The sequence below is a fragment of the Chrysochloris asiatica genome, unplaced genomic scaffold (assembly GCF_000296735.1).
Source record: "Chrysochloris asiatica unplaced genomic scaffold, ChrAsi1.0 scaffold00007, whole genome shotgun sequence".
Classification (NCBI taxonomy): domain Eukaryota; kingdom Metazoa; phylum Chordata; class Mammalia; order Afrosoricida; family Chrysochloridae; genus Chrysochloris; species Chrysochloris asiatica.
The window spans coordinates 32,769,791-32,786,121 of NW_006408525.1; the positions used below are offsets into that span (position 1 = coordinate 32,769,791).

General features: G+C 43.3%; 1 protein-coding gene across 1 annotated transcript in view; it reads left to right on the plus strand.

Moving 5' to 3' along the window:
- The window catches only part of ITGB3 (integrin, beta 3 (platelet glycoprotein IIIa, antigen CD61)), an 84,621-nt gene extending 72,028 nt beyond the window's left edge, over positions 1 to 12,593 (plus strand). Inside the window, exons 11-15 of the mRNA XM_006833553.1 lie at positions 445 to 667; positions 2,497 to 2,597; positions 5,612 to 5,731; positions 11,088 to 11,254; positions 12,310 to 12,593. Coding sequence (XP_006833616.1) covers positions 445 to 667; positions 2,497 to 2,597; positions 5,612 to 5,731; positions 11,088 to 11,254; positions 12,310 to 12,378 — 680 coding nt within the window. The 3' untranslated portion in view covers positions 12,379 to 12,593. The remainder of the gene's footprint in view (positions 1 to 444; positions 668 to 2,496; positions 2,598 to 5,611; positions 5,732 to 11,087; positions 11,255 to 12,309) is intronic.
- The last annotated feature ends 3,738 nt before the right edge of the window (positions 12,594 to 16,331 follow it).

A 16,331-nucleotide genomic window follows, 5' to 3' on the forward strand; every position in this document is an offset into this window, starting at 1 on the left:
GGAGGGTTGTTACTGTTATTAGTGCCGTTGAGTAGATTCCAACCCATAGCATTCCTGTGTCTTAACTGAGAATTGTCCTGGTGTGGCACTGTGGGTTAATGTGCTGGACTGCAAGGTTTGAACTGCAAGGTTGGTGATTCAAGCTCACCAGCCGCTCCTCGGAAACCCTATACAGGGTCGCTATGGGTTGGAACTGACTCAATGGCACTAACAACAATAACAACAACCGAGATTGGTGGCCCAGTCAAGCTGACACAGATCCTTAACTATCCCAGACACCTAGAGAACTGGATTTGTTCCTCCTGGGTAGTCCTTCTCCCCACAGGAGTGAGCCAGTTCTGTACCAACCAGGAAGATCATTTTCTGTCTGGTGGGAGAACAAGGTGGCTGTATACAGGTGGGGTCTCACCAGCTGGCCTGCCCCCTCGGGCTGTGTGCTTTTAGGACATGGTCAGTGCAACTGTGGGGACTGTCTCTGTGACTCTGACTGGACCGGCTTCTACTGCAACTGCACCACCCGCACCGACACCTGTATGTCCACCAACGGGCTACTGTGCAGCGGCCGGGGCAAGTGTGAATGCGGCAGCTGTGTCTGCATCCAGCCGGGTTCCTACGGGGATACCTGTGAGAAGTGTCCCACCTGCCCTGATGCCTGCACCTTTAAGAAGTAAGTGGGCAGCTTGGAGAGAGTTGGGGGCGGGGGGCAGGAGTTGAGGCAGGGTTCATCCCCAACTTTCTATGTTTTGCCTCTTTTACATCAAAGCTTCAGGGAGAAGAATCTGCTCCAGTCACATGACTGTTGTTGTTAGGAGTCATGGAGTGGGCACTGACTCACCAACCGTATGCACAACAGTAGGAAACACTGCCCAATTCCACACCAGCCTCACAATCATTGCTAAGCCTCAGCCCATTGCTGCTGCCACTGTGCCAATCCATCTTGTTGGGGTCTTCCTCTTTTTCTCCAACCCTCCACTTTACCAAGCATGATGTCCTTCTCCAGGGATTGGTCCCTCCTGATAACATGTTGAAAGTATGAAAGACAAAGTCTGGCCATCCTGGCTTCTAAGGAGCATTCGGGCTGTACTTCTTCCAACACAGATTTGTTTTTTCTTCTAGCAGTCCATGGCACCTTTAATATTCTCCAACACCATAATTCAAATGCATCAGTTCTTCTATGGTCTTCCTTATTCATTGTTCAACTTTTACAGGCATGTGAGTTATTGAAAATACCATGGCTTAGGTCAGGCACACCTTAGTCCTTAAACTAACATCTTTGCTCTTCAACACTTCAAAGAGGTCTTGTGCAGCAGATTTGCCCAATGCAATATGTTGTTTGATTTCTTGACTGCTGCTTCTATGAGTGTTGATGGTTGATTCGAGCAAAATGAAGTCTTTGATAACTTTAATTGCTTCTCCATTTATATGGAGGTTGTTTATTGGTCTAGGGATGAGGATCATTCCCCTCTTTCCACTGAAATTTTTGGCAAGTTCCTCTACTAGGGTGGTATCCTGAATTCTTTTGAGTTGGGAGTAAAGCTAAACCACATAATTCTATGGGCCTTTGCAATGCCGATGTTCTGATCCTGTGAGAGGTGTGTGAGACAAGGAAATTCCACCAGTACTGATCCATGGGGGTCAGAGGAAGCCCGGTCAGTACAAGTCCATGGCACTGCCATTGCTCTGACCATTTTAAGAAAGGCTGGCTTCATGGGCAGGTGTCCTGTGCATTTACACAGGACCCTGTGCTTGTAGGGACTCTGTACTGGGTTTAATACTCTGCCTGGTGGTGTAGTGGTTACGAATTGGGCTGCGAACCGCAAGGTCAGCAGTTCAAAACTACCAGCTGTTCCGTGGGAGAAAGATGAGGCTTTCTGCTCCCGTAAAGATTTACAGCTTCGGAAATCCTGTACAGGGTCGTTATGACTCGGATCCGACTCCACGGCACACAACAACAACAGCATTGCTGTCTGGTATGGTACTGTGGGTCAATGTGCTGGGCTGCTCGGTCGGTGGTTTGAGCTCACCAGCCGCTCCTTGGTCTCCCTATACAGGGTCACTATGAGTTGGGACTGACTAGACAGCACTTGAACCACAACAACAATTGCTGTCTTGGAATTCTTAATAACTTTTGAATAAAGGACCCCACATTTTCATTTTTGTTTGGGCTCCCCCAAATTATGTAACGAGTTCTGATGTTTAGTTAGAACTAGTGGAGCTCTCATCCTTCTGTCACAACCATTGATGCGGCGAGATGAAGTTTAATAAGGAAGCTGGAGCTTCTGACTGCCAGCCCCTGCTTATAGGCACTCCTCTCTGAATTCCGCAGTTAACTAACTACTAGGCCTCTGGGATCCCGTCATCTGACAGATTTTTTTTTTTTGCTTTAAGCTGAGGTGGAACAGCTTGCCAGTTGGCTACTGGAGGCCAGACAGAGCTGGACTGGTACACACAGGTGTGCACTCTCTTACTTTAGCCTCTGTTTCTACTGTCCTTTAGGGAGTGTGTGGAGTGCAGGAAGTTTGACCGGGGAATCCTGTATGAGGAGCACACCTGCAGCCGGTACTGTCGGGATGAGATTGAGTCCGTGAAAGAACTTAGTAAGTATCCTGTGATGTAGAGCCCCACACCCAGGTTCCCAAATTCTCATTCAGTTACAGACCACTCCAGCTCTCATGTAAGATTGAATAAGAATTCCTACCTCGCAGGAATTTTGTGCAGGATGGATGTACAGTAGGTACTTAAATAAAAGTGGACTTCCCTGTAAGGTCTCTCGCATCCCTAACTGTTCAGCAACTCTTCCTCTTTTTTCTCCCAGAGCCCACAGACTCAGTAAACCCTGGAACTAACTTCTAAAGTGTATGTGAGTCAGGAAATCTACCTCCATCTCCCCCAAGAAAAGGAAAATAAGATAGCCTCATTTTACAGATGAAGAGCTGAGACATAAAGCTGGGAAGTGGCCACTCATGACGGTCATCATCTGAACTCACAAGGCCAATAGAATTTAATAAATACTCCTTTAGGGTACAATGTTCAGGCATATGGATTCACTGGTTCAGAAGGAAACCTCCGCTTTTAGGCATTTGTTACCAAAATCTCTATCCTAAGGCCCAGTCGCTCCTCAGGAGAACAATGAGGTTTTCTGCTCCCATAAAGATTTACAGTCCCGGAAACCCTATGCAGGGTTGCTATGAGTCAGAATCAACTTGATGGTAGGGGGAAAGTCTTTCTGACTGACTGGAACCCCTCCTGAAACAAAACAGAAATGCAAACCGTGGAGTGACACTCTTGGCTGGACTCTTTTGGTCTGTACTTCATCTTGACTTTAAAGGAAGTGGGCTTTGCTGCTGTCAGCACATCTGATACAGTTATCTGGGTTAGCTGAGGATTGGGTAGTACCAGGGAGATGACAATCTCGCCAAAGATAGCAATCTCCCACAAAGGCCGAAAACATGTTTTCAGAGAGAGTCATAATAAGACATAGTCTGTCAGTCAGCTTCTGGGTGGGGGTTTTAGGGAAAAGAGTCAGATTGCTGGAAGCTTTGACTAACATCAGAAATGGGATTGGAGTGAGTCTGGACATTTGAGCCTTTTGTTTGCTGGTAAAGACTAATCTTGCTATGATTAGCTCAGAGGGGAGAAGTTGCTGAGATCTCACTGTATTTTTATGATCTAGAGCAAGTAGATACTATAAGTGAATTGATAAACATTTCTCCTGCCACCCCCATCCATAATAATCATTAATAGCAAATGTTTATTTGTATGGCATTTTATAACTTATAAAAATATCTTGCATAAATAGAATTAGATAATGTGTATCTTTCATACACATTATCTATTTACTTCCCAACAACTTAACGAAGTAGAACAATAGTATGTTATTATCTTCATTTTGCAGATGAGGAATTTGAGACTCAGCCAAGTTAAGTAGCTTGCCTAAGTAAGGGAGTGCTGAATTAGATTAGAACTAGATCTTTAAATCAGAATTTTTCCCCACTGCGCTACAATAGCACTGGAGTCCTGGTGTGGTGCTGCAAGAGAATGCGCTGGATTGCAAGGTCAGTTTGAACCGCAAGGTCAGTGGTTCAAACTCATCAGCTGCTCCTCAGAAACCTTACACCGGATCTCTATGGGTCAGAACCAACTCGATGGCACTTAACAACAATAATAGCATTGGGTTACTGAGTTTTGTAAGCACTACTCAGTTGACTTATTGAGCTCAAGCCTGTAGAATGTACTTTGAGACTCTTGTTTTAGCCCTACCTGATCCCTTGTTTGCAGTGTGACCTTGGTACATTGGCTTAATTTCATTGTCAGTTGTATGCATCTGGATTCACTAATGCAAGGGGACATAGTACAGCTGGTGGAGGGTAACCCCTAAGTTCACTGGAAGCATAACAAGTTTGGAGTCCTGGTGTGGTGCTGTGGGTTTGTGCGCTGAACTGCAGGATCATTTGAACCACGAGGTCGGAGGTTCAAGTTCACCAGCCACTCCTCAGAAACCCTATACAGGGTCGCTGTGGGTTGGAACTGACTGCACGGCACTTAACAATAGCAGCAACAGCAACATAACAAACTTTAGAATTAGAAGTGATAGAGCCTAGAAACCATGGTGGAAGTTGGAGGGACGACAGCTCTGTTGTTGACACTGGATCAGAAGCAGGAATGGAAGAGATGCGAGGGGGCTTCAAAAAGTTCTTGGAAAAATAGAATGAAAAGAGAATGGAATTTCCCCACAAACCTCCTATAAGCCTGAGTATGGCAACTCTCGAGAATCAGGGAGCAAGATGGGAAAGGTAAGGGAGGGAAGGCACCCACTGTATTTGTTGTTGCTAAGTGCTGTTGAGTTGGTCACAACTCGTAGTGACCCTGTGTTGTTGTTGTTATGTGTCGTGGAGTTGGTTCCGACCCATAGCAACCCTGCACAGAGTTTCCGAGGCTGTAAATCTTTACGGGAGCAGAAAGCCTCATCTTTCTCCCGCAGAACATCTGGTAGTTTCGAACTGCTGACCTTATGGTTCACAGCCCGATTTAGATACCCTGTATTAGATACTGCTTAATCTGTGCCATTTAATTCTCAACATAACCTTGTGAGGTAGGGGTATTGTTTTCCTTTTATAAATGAAGAAAGAGAGACTCAGTGAGGACCAACTACCTTAACCAAGATCCCGCAGCTGGTAGGTGCTAGAGCTAGGCTTTGGATCCACTTGAACATATTATGTTATGTTCCTTCCATAGCAAAGTAGAACCAAAATGGGTCTGTGAGGGACAGAATCTAGCAGTGAGGGTCATCTGGAGGCAATTGCTAGACTCAGTGTTGTTGTTATGTGCCATTGAGTCGGTTTTGACCCATAGCAACCCTCTATAGGGTTTCCATGGAGTGGCTGGTGAGTTTGAACCACCGACCTTGCGGTTCAAGTTGACTTTGTAATCCAGAGCATTAAGCCACAGCGACACACAATAGCCATCTGAAATATAGGCTTCTTGCTTAATGTCAGGCATAGAGTTTCCTACCACATACTTTCCCATAAGTCTTAGACTACGTTTAGGGAGAAGTGAACCCATCTTCCAAAAGTTGACTCATTTTTCATTTCTCTATACCCCCTCCCCTCAGCGGACACGGGCAAGGATGCAGTGAATTGTACCTACAAGAATGAGGATGACTGCGTAGTCAGATTCCAGTATTACGAAGACGCCAGTGGCAAGTCCATCCTGTATGTGGTGGAAGAACCAGGTGTGTGAGGCCTGAGGGCTCACGGGAAGGGGGAACAGTGCTCAACAGTAATTTTCTCCCATCATCTGTTTATACTCCAGGTTACGCCTGGCCTACAAAGTGATAAATTAAAATCTGTTGTGTGGGTAAGGGGTTAAATGTAAATATAAATATTAGCAAGAGAAAGAAGATAGGTATGGATTTTATCAAGGGGAAAAACTCTACCATGGTGTTTTCAAGAAGCAAGGGATTTCAATTCTATAACTTTTCTGCATAAGGCATCTGCTTTATTAAAATTGAGATGGTTGTCAAGAGCAACATGTCTTCTGATTTAGCCTGATGGTTTAAGGCATTGGCCGTTTTATTGGCAGGTTTATCACAGGACATGGTGATGGGTTTGTGGTACTTACTAAGCACAGTTTGGAACACGGAAATGATAGGCATTTGTTTCCAGCACCTTCTGGAAGAAGGGAGAGTCTTTGTATCTCAGACCAACCACAGGTTTCCATCATACAACACAGATTTGCTTACTTCCCCTATCACTTTCAGTTTCTTTCTTTCCCCTAAAGAACTGATTAAAATATGAATCATTAAAATATATTTTGAGCACTTATTATATATCAGGAGTCCTGGTGTGGTGCTGCAGGATAAGCACTGGACTGCTAACTGCAAGGTTGGCTGTTCAAATTCACCAGACACTCCTCGGAAACCTATACAGGGTCACTGTGACCTGGAACCAACTCAATGGGCACTTAACAACAATATGTAAATGAATGGTTGTTGTTGTTGTTAGGTGCCATCAAGTTGGTACCGACTCACAGTGACCCTGTGTACAACAGAATGAAACATTGCCTGGTCCTGGGCCAACCTCACAATTGTTGCCATGCTTGAGCCCATTGATGCTAACACTTTGCCAATCCATCTTGCTGGGGGTCTTCCTCTTTTTCCTCTGACCCTCCACCTTACTAAACATGCTATCCTTCTCCAGTGACTGGTTCCTCCTGACAATATGTCTGAAGTATGAGAGACAAAGTTTGGCCATCCCGGCCTCCAAGGAGCACTCTGGCTGCACTTCTTCCAAAACGGATCTATTGGTTCATTTGGCAGCCCATGGTAATTTCAATATTCTCCTCCAACACCATAATTCAAATGCGTCAATTCTTCTACGATCTTCCTTATTCACTGTCCAACTCTTGCATGCATATGAAGTTATTGAAAATACCATGGCTTGGGTCAGGCGCACCTTAATCCTCAAGCTAACACCCTTGGTCTTCAGACATGACTATATTTACCAAACCTGTGGTAGGCTGCATTTAACCAGTGGTTATCAACCGGGTCAGAATCACTTGGGGAGCTTGTTTTAAAAAAAACAGAGATTTGAGCCCTGTCCTGTTTCCATGGAGTCCTGGTGTGGTGCTGCAGGTTAATGCGCTGGACTGCTATGTCGGTTTGAACCACAAAGTTGGCCGTTCAAGTTCACTAGCTGTTCCTGAGAAACCCTATACAGGATCGCCATGAGTTGGAACCAACTTGATGGCACTTAACAACAACAAAGACCTTTGTGTACTTTATTAGTGTTTCTGATAATTCTGAGGCATCCCAACATTTGAGTGCCTCTGCTTCAGACATTTCCCTTCAAGAGCTTTAATGCCGCTGATGAGGTTTGATACTTCTTTGCAGTTCTCATAGCATCTATGCTTCCCATAGAAGGATTTTCATCACATTATTTAATTGTGTGTTTTGTCACCTGTCTCTCTCAGTTGATAATAAGCTCCAGGAAGACAGGAACTCTGTTATTGTTGTATGTTTATGTTTAGCTCAGTCATAGACAGAGAAGATATTTATTTAATAAGTGCTTTTAAGTGATTTGTTAATAGGACTAATTTTTTAGTTAATTAAGTTAGTTAGCAGGTAGGTTTCACTCATCTTGAAATCTGTAGGAGAATTTTGGCTGCTTGAGGAAGGACGTGAATGAAAGTAGAAAAGAGGCAGAAAAGTTTGGGGGAGCTGTCTCACCTACACTTACGGAAGGGCTTCTATAAGCCTTACATACCTAGGGTACTGGCCATCTCCTTGGGGAGAGGAGTGTGTTGGATCCTGGTCTGGGATATTGCTCATCCTTCAAAGAGGCCTCATCGTTTATCCAGGAGAAGGAAGGCAAAGAAAGGATATTACTTTCATTTTATTTAGTGACTCAAGAGAAAGCTGACTTGGGAAAGGACAAGCAAGGGCCGAGTCTGTAGGGGGAGCATGTGTGGAGTAATTTCAGCATAACTTCCAGACACTTTCCCACCTGTCGATAACATTGCACAGATTTTTCATACCTAGCCTATCTGTACCTTTTTGCCTCTTCATTTTTCAGAAGGGCAGAATACCTTTGCTTTTGGGTTTAACAGTGCTTCATCTCTTTATTAACAAGCTTTGCTTGTTACCAAAATTATTTGTCTTTATATTAGACTGGAATCCACTACCTGAAGGGGTGAGTAACACAGGTGATAAAAACCTGAGTTGGGCAATTCTTCTGATTTATCTTCAGCAGACCCTACTCTCTACATTAGGAAAGGGACAAAAGATACCAAGCTGGCCCATATTTTATATATATAAACATATATATACATTCCTATCTCTCTCTATATTCTATTCTCTCTATATATTCTAGTCTATATATATATATCCTATTCTTTATAGTCTATTCAATATATATATTCTATTCTCTCTCTATATATATTATATCTATCTATCTATATATTTATATAAGGAGCTCTGGTAGCATAGTGGTTACGAATCGGGCTGCGAACCACAAGGTCAGCAGTTCAAAACTACCAGCTGCTCCACGGGAGAAAGATGAGGCTTTCTGCTCCCATAAAGATTTACAATCTCGGAAACCCTGTTCAGGGTCGCTATGGGTCGGAACCGACTCGACGGCACTTAACAACAACAACATATATTTATATATAAGTGCCTTGCACTTTCAGGCTCTGCTTTTCTCCTCGTACTCTTCAGCCCTTTTCAGAGGTTCTAGAAGGTAAGAGGAAATTATCCCGTCCCCTTTCCCAATTCATGTCCTTGCAAATGCTCCCTTTGGGCTAAGCAGGACAGTACAAAGAGCACTGTCGAAGAGCTTAGCATTCACTGGTCAATCAGAGCTTTAGCCCATGTGGAATGGGCTACCCAGAGAAGGGTCCTTATTATTCTCAGTTTGGGATACCAGTATGCCCCATGTGATATGGTACAGAGTGGTACTGTGGGTTAATGCACTGGACTGCAAGGTCGATTGGAACTTCAAGGTCGGTGGTTCAAGCTCACCAGATACTCCCTGGAAAGCCTATACAGGTTCGCTAAGAGTCGGAATTGACTCGATGGCACTTAACAACAACAATATTAAAAAGTTACTTGCTGTTTATCTGAAATATAAATATCGTGGGATATCTTGTGCTTTTGTTTGCTAAATCCTGCAGTCCTACCCAATTTTTTTTTTTTTTTTTTACTCTGGGTCAACAACTTTGCCCTCATGGCTTCTCACCACTGTGGCTGGGACGGCCCTCCAGAACCCACCTGGTCTTGTCTTCTGCTTCCAGAAAGCCTGTTGCCCATGCCTTTCAGGACACATAGTTAACAGATAATTTTTTACCCCCTGAAGACTTCCTGGAATTCTACCTGTCTTGTTTAGTTAACATGAAGAATTGAGGGGATTTCACTTTGAGGTTTGAGGGTCATTCCTATTCCAATCTGCCTGAGAATTCATAATTGCTTTTCCCAGAATTCAGGCCCTCCACTCCTAGGAACTGGATCTCTGAGCCTCTTAGCCTTGCTCTAGGAGCTTCTTTAATTATAGACAGAGGTTGCAATTTGGTGGGGTGGAATATAGCCAACTTGGGTTTGTGGTGGTGGTTGTTTCTGCACAGTGTGTGGTGAATACAGGGTGTATGTTTAGGGAAGAAGGCAGGAGACAGTGTGGTAAGTGGGTGTGACCCCATCTCCAGACTTACCCAAACCCACATAAACAAATACCCAGTTACATAACACCTGAGGAGTTACCTGAGTGAGGTCACCCATCAGACACTTGTGGCTTATGGAAAAAAAAAGCTTTAAATGTTGAGCACACTCAGACTTGTCCTTTTGAGGGGCGAGCCACACTGTCTGTCTTGGTTGGATTTTAGATGACTAAATACTTTGAGAAAGAACCCAAAATCTCATCTTGGTCTCTTGATCTCTAAGGATGTTAAAGAGTTCATTCATTGGGTTTCTAGGACTCAGAGATGTAAATGTCTGAACTCTACAGGGCTTGTCGTTGTTAAGTGCTGTGGAGTCAGTTCTGACGCATAGCAACCTTGTATAGGTTTTCCAAGGAGCGTTGTTGGTTTTGAACCTTGTGGTTAGTAGTCCAATGCTTATCCTACAGCACCACACCAGGACTCCTAGGTGGACAAATAAATGAATGTAAACAGCTGGGTATAGTAACCACAGAAATGATGGTTGTTGTTGTTGTTGTTGTTAAGTGCCATCGAGTCGGGTCCGACCCATAGCGACCCTGTACAGGGTTTCCGAGGGTGTAAATCAGTAATGATGGTAGCTGATGATTATTGAGTATTTACTCAGTGTCAGGTACTATTCAGGTTTTTTTAAATACATAACTGTGATTTTGCCTTAAAGTAAGTTTTATGATGTCAGTGCTATTACTTTCTCCATTTTAAAGATGGAGAAATAGGAAACAGATAACTAGAAAAGTTAAATAATTTATCCAAGTCATGTAGAAAAGTAAATGGGATTTTAGGATTCAAACCCAGGCAACTGGCTCCAAAGTTGACAATGGTAGATACAATGACAAGTCACATTTGGCCTTATTATTATTATTTTTTTTGAGAAAATACAGAGTTGTGAGGACTGTGGAAAAAAGAAAGAACATGAGTCCAATCTAAAAGGGCAGCTACTCCTAGGCACTGGCCAGTTGCTGCCATGAAGGAATGTTGACTTGGTGTTTCTAGAGATTTGTTTTTCTTCTTTTAAGGAGATTACAAAGAAAAACTTTCAATTTGAGGAGAAAATATTCTCATTCAATGTTTTCAGTAAAATCAAATTAAAATTAAATTTTTTTTGTAAACACTTGTGTAAACCAACATGGAGTAGATTGGATTCAACCCATGGGTGACCAACTTAACAGCTTCTGGCGTAAACCACTCAGGACAAATTGTTGCTGTCTTAAAGATCCCCCCCACCCCATTTTTTTCCTTCTTTATTTAGCTCTAAGTAGACTATCCTGTTTTCTTCAGAGACTTTTAATAGTATTTTACTACTTTGTCAACAGACCTTGTTTATAGTGTTTCTCATGATTCTGGCTTCACTCATAGCAACCCTGCGTTGTGCTCTTTCCTGATAGACTGTCCCAAGGGTCCTGACATCCTGGTGGTCCTGCTTTCAGTGATGGGAGCCATTCTGCTCATCGGTCTGGCTACTCTGCTGATCTGGAAACTCCTCATCACTATCCATGACCGGAAGGAGTTTGCTAAATTTGAGGAAGAGCGAGCCAGAGCAAAATGGGACACGGTAAGAGACCAGATTGAGCGTTTTGATTCTAGAACCTGAAGTGGGAGCAGTAGATTCTCAGGGAGGCAGGTTCCACTCTGGAAATTGGGAGATGGCCTGACCATCATCCCCTTGTTCTTAAGCTTCCTGGAAACCTTGGATTCTATGTCTACCATCCAGTGGCCATGGCAGTGAGTATTGGTTGAGGACACTGTGAGGAAATGAAAAAGGAATGTATTTCACAATTGAGGAAGACAAGACCAACTTAAGAATTTTCCTTGAGAGTATTTGACATATTGTACATTAATAAAACCAAAAGCATTAAATTGAAAGAAAAAAAAAGTTAATGTTTATTGAGAATTTACCATGTATCAGGAACTGTTGGAAATGCTTTTCATGTATTCATTTATATCATCTCATTAACAACTAAGTGGTGGCCACTGGTCTTACTTTCATTTTACAAATAGGGAAACTGAGCACGTGACAGAGGAATTAAGTACCTCGATAATTGTGGGAGGGAATTAAGTTATGTAGAAATTCCTTTAAGGGCCAGCCCCTTAGAAATAGTGGCAGGATGCCATTTCACCTCATGCTTTTAATTTCCTTTCAAATGATGAGACAGTAGCTTCCAAATTGAACTGTGCTCTTATGCTTCCGGCATTTCCAGTTTACCCTGGTTAATCTCATTAGACAAATATTTACCGAGAACCTTCTACATGCCTAATTTTACTTGATTTTTCTGCAGTTCATCTTCTACATTTTAACCTTTTTTTTTTTTTTTTAAACTGGGACTTTCCAAATAACTGTTTGATTCCCAGAAGGTCTAGGGTTAGGCTGTAAGTTTATTCTAAGGTTCCCAAAAAGATGAGAATTCTACCACTGAGCCATCACTGCTGTTTTGTATTCATTCCCATTCTAAGAGCTGATGTGTGAGTAGATACAGTAGTAAGCTATTTCATTGACGGTATAGCTCAGAGAAGAGTGTCTGAGGCAAACTTTTCAACTATGATTTAAACCAGCTGGGCAGGAAAGGATTGAGGAATTCACTGTGAGGAACTTTTCTGTTCTCTCCTCAGGCCAACAACCCACTGTATAAAGAGGCTACGTCCACCTTTACCAACATCACCTACCGGGGCACTTCATAACCAGCAGTCCTCAGATCGTTAACAGACTAGCCCAGGATTGTGGGAGTCTCTCCCATCGTGTTTACAGAGGACAGTATCTGTGGGGGTGGGATTTGGGCCTTGAAGTGGGTGGGTAGGGAGAATGTCAGTACATTGAAGTGTGGGTCTCTGGGTATAAGTGTGTATGACTGTGTTGTGTGTTTGTGTATGTGTAATTTAAAACTTGTGATGTGTCCCAGAAAAGGAAAGCTCCTCAGCTTTTGTCCTCAGAATGCTTCCTGCTTAGCTTGAGGGTAACCTATGTGGGTGAGCAGGTGTTCTTCATTACCTCAGTGAGAAGCCAGCTTTCCTGGTTGGGCCTTTCTCTCTGAAGAGAAGGGCCCGGCTGAAGCCACTCCTTCTAGAGGAAGGAACGCCAATCCTCAGCTCCACCCAGAGGATAAGTTTATGATTCTGGAGACTGCCTCTCAGCAGCTCTGGTGGCAACTGCTGAGCTTTACCTAGCAGCTGTATCGCCTCTACCCCTCTCTCCTTCTCTTCCCTGAGGTTGGAGGAGTCAGGGGAAAGCGGAACCACCGAAGCTGCAGGTGCCTTCTGTCATCACCTCAAATAAGCCTGTAAGGGAAAGGAAGTCCTTGCTACCTAATATATTTGACTTATTGAGAGTGAGGTAGCAGGGCCACCAAGGGGTCATGCATGACCAGCACCTCCCAGTTCACAATCACAGCCCTTTGAGTTTGCCTCACTGAACGCATGAACCTGGAGGTTCACTTAAAAGTGTGTCCTTCTTAGACCAGCACCATTTCTTTACCTCCTACTCACACAGTCTCACTGCCGTAGACAGGTGGTATGTACTGAGGATTTCTCTGAAGACAAAGGGGAGTGCTGTATGTTTAGAGCCAGACGTCTGGCCCTGACCTTTCATACTTTCTTCCCTTTGACTACCACACACCCACCCCTGTGCCTCATCCATCCATGTGTACTCCATCCATCCATGGGGCTGAATGCATTTATCTACCTCCTGCGTGTCTTGTGAAGGGACCATTCTTGTGGATCTCTGAGCCTGCTGAGCAAAAGTGCCAGGGTGAAATGATGGGGCAGTTGTGTCACCCTGTGTGGCCTGTTGTTCTATGGGCTGGGTGACCTCATTTTAACTCAGTCTTTAATCTGAGAGGCCACAAGTGCTATTTTCTTTTCTTTTCTTGTTGTGGCACCTGAAACCACAAATGAAAGTTGTTTACTACAAAGGAACGTGTATATAAGTACACTTGTTAATAAATACAATGATACTTGTAATTTTATTTGATAACAAGAAAGGGAAGGTCATTAAAAACGACATAGACTTGGGCTGGATACAGACACTTCTATCTGGCATCATTCAGAGTTGCTGCCCAGCCAACGGATCTGTAAGGACTGTGATGCTAGAAGCCCATGGAATGGACACATAGACTCACTGGACTTGCCCTGAGGCAGAAGGAAATGGGTTGTTCTTTTCACTCTTAGTAATAGGTCCGTTTTGAGATGTGTTCTCGCTTCTGAGAAAAAGCAGAATGCCTAATAAAGTAGTCTGAGAATCAGAAGCTCTGACTCCTCATCTCAGTATTGCAATTAAGACAAGTCACTTTCTTTTCCCTGGAGCTCAGTTTCCTAGTTTGAAAAGTCAGCTTTGACTAGCTGATCTTAAAAGGTCTCTTTCAGTATCAAGATTCTAAGATGCAAAAGGAGCCCTGATGGTGGTTAAGCACTTGACTACTATCTAAACAGCGACTCCACAGAGAAAAAACCTGGCGATAGGCACCCATAACGTTTGTTATTGCTGTCATGTGCCACCGAGTCGGTTTCAATTCATAGTGACTCTGTATAGGGTTTCCCGGGAGCACCTGGTAGTTTTGAAGTGCTGACCTTGTGGTTAGCCACCCAGTGCTTATTCTACAGTGCCACACCAGGACCACCTGAAAAACCCTATGGGGCACTTCTCTTCTGTCCTAGAGGCTCTCTCTGAATTTGAATCAACTAAAAGGCACCCAACAACACTAACCGAATTCTAAGATTATAGAATTTCCTGTGACATCTAACATACAGCTTCAAGATTCTGTGAGATGTTGATGCTGTGTTTTCTTATTTCAAAGATCTGAGAGATTTGGCTTTGGCCAAATGACATACAGATGCCATTCCATATTACCTTTCTCACTGAAAAAGCCCTAATGGTTTGTCTCTCAGACGCTCCCTCCTCCATTTTATTAGACGTTACATCTCCTGATTTGGCACTTGAGCTCCTGTTTCTCAATTGTATCCACATATTGGGCACAAGGAATCCACAAGAAGTAGCTGGAACTTGTAGTTTGTATCCATGTGATAACATGTAATTAGGAAGGGGGCAAATGACTGAGCTGCTGTTTCACCCACGAATCACTCCTTTCTATATTGTTGTGTGCTGCCAACTCGGTTCTGACTCATAGTGACCCTGTATAGGGTTTATGAGAGCAGCTGGTGGGTATGAACTGCTGACCTTGCAGTTACCAGTCCAATGCTTATCCTACCTCGAATGCCACACCAGGGCTTGCTATGTTGTTGTTTGTTAAGTGCCATCGAGTTGGTTCTGACCCATAGCGACCCAGTATAGGAGCGACTGGTGAGCTTGAACCACCGACCTCGTGGTTCAAACCGACTTTGCATTTCAGTGTGTTAACCTGCAGCGCCACACCAGGACTTTGGTTGGGAATGTGATAGAGAGATAAATGGGGAGGGGTGGAGATGATTGGAAACCCAAGAAGTTTAGAACCTAATTATAATCTTTGCCTACTGAGATACGGGGTTCATCAGAGTAGTACTGGAACATTTTCTTTAGGTAAGCTAATTTATGGGGAGCATAGTGGCTCCATAGGATAAGCACTGGACTGCAAACCACAAGGTCTGAAATCTGAACCCTCCAGCAGCTCCACGGGAGAAAGATGAGACTTTCTGCTCCCTTGCAGATTTAAAGCCTCAGAAAAACCCTATACAGAGTTGCTATCAGTCAGAACTGACTCAATGGCACTTAGCCACAACAACAAGATAGTTTATATGAAGAAACTATATCAAAGAGGAAAGAGGGTGAACCTAGAAGATGGAAACATCACTGGGAATCCTGTCTGAGTTTCCAGGATGAAGCTCATAGTCTTTGAAGACCAGTATTGCCTGCCAACCTATAGCTATGCTCATAAAGTAGCATAAAACCAGTCTGGTGTCATGTAGGATGAACATAAAAGTAGTATTTTAGCATCAGACCACACAGTCCAAATGGACTAGTTTTGCCCAGTTCTTCTGAGGTGTATTTATGCCCGGTCTCAGGGTTTATGGACTATAACGGGAAACTTTAGACACTCCTGACATTATATTAAGTTGTAATCCATATGAAACCCACATTCTGTGGAAGATAACAAGTTGCCACTTAGGAGTCAGGTTTTTTTTTTTTTTTAACTTCTCAGAACGTCCTAGAACATCCATGATTTTAAGGCTTTCATTGTTAAGCATTTCTGGTTGAAGTGACTGAAGTGTCTTGCTTTCTGTCCACCTCCTCTGTTTTGAGTTGTGCAAGAGTGAAATAAAAATGCTTCCAAGAAAAATTTGGCTGAAGGCCATCCTGTGCTTCCTGTGTTATTTGTTTCCTTTGGGTGAGAAACAAAATAAGTGTCATTTCTTTACAGGATGATTAGTTTAGAGCGAGGATGTTTCCCAATGTTGCAGAGTGATAGTGACTCCGGGCACAGAAGCTGCTGTTAGAATCCAGACTTGTTCTCTCAGTTTCAATCTTTGCAAAATGAGTAGGCTATTACTGTTCTAAGAGTTGGAGATGTAATTTTTTTAAAAAATTCTGTTTGTTTAGTAATTTGTGCCACCTCCACAGAACAGAACATTCATTCTGTTTTGTTTTCAGGAAACACAAAATGGTTAAAAGACAGTTTGTGGCAAATTATTTATAGTATCGTTTCAAT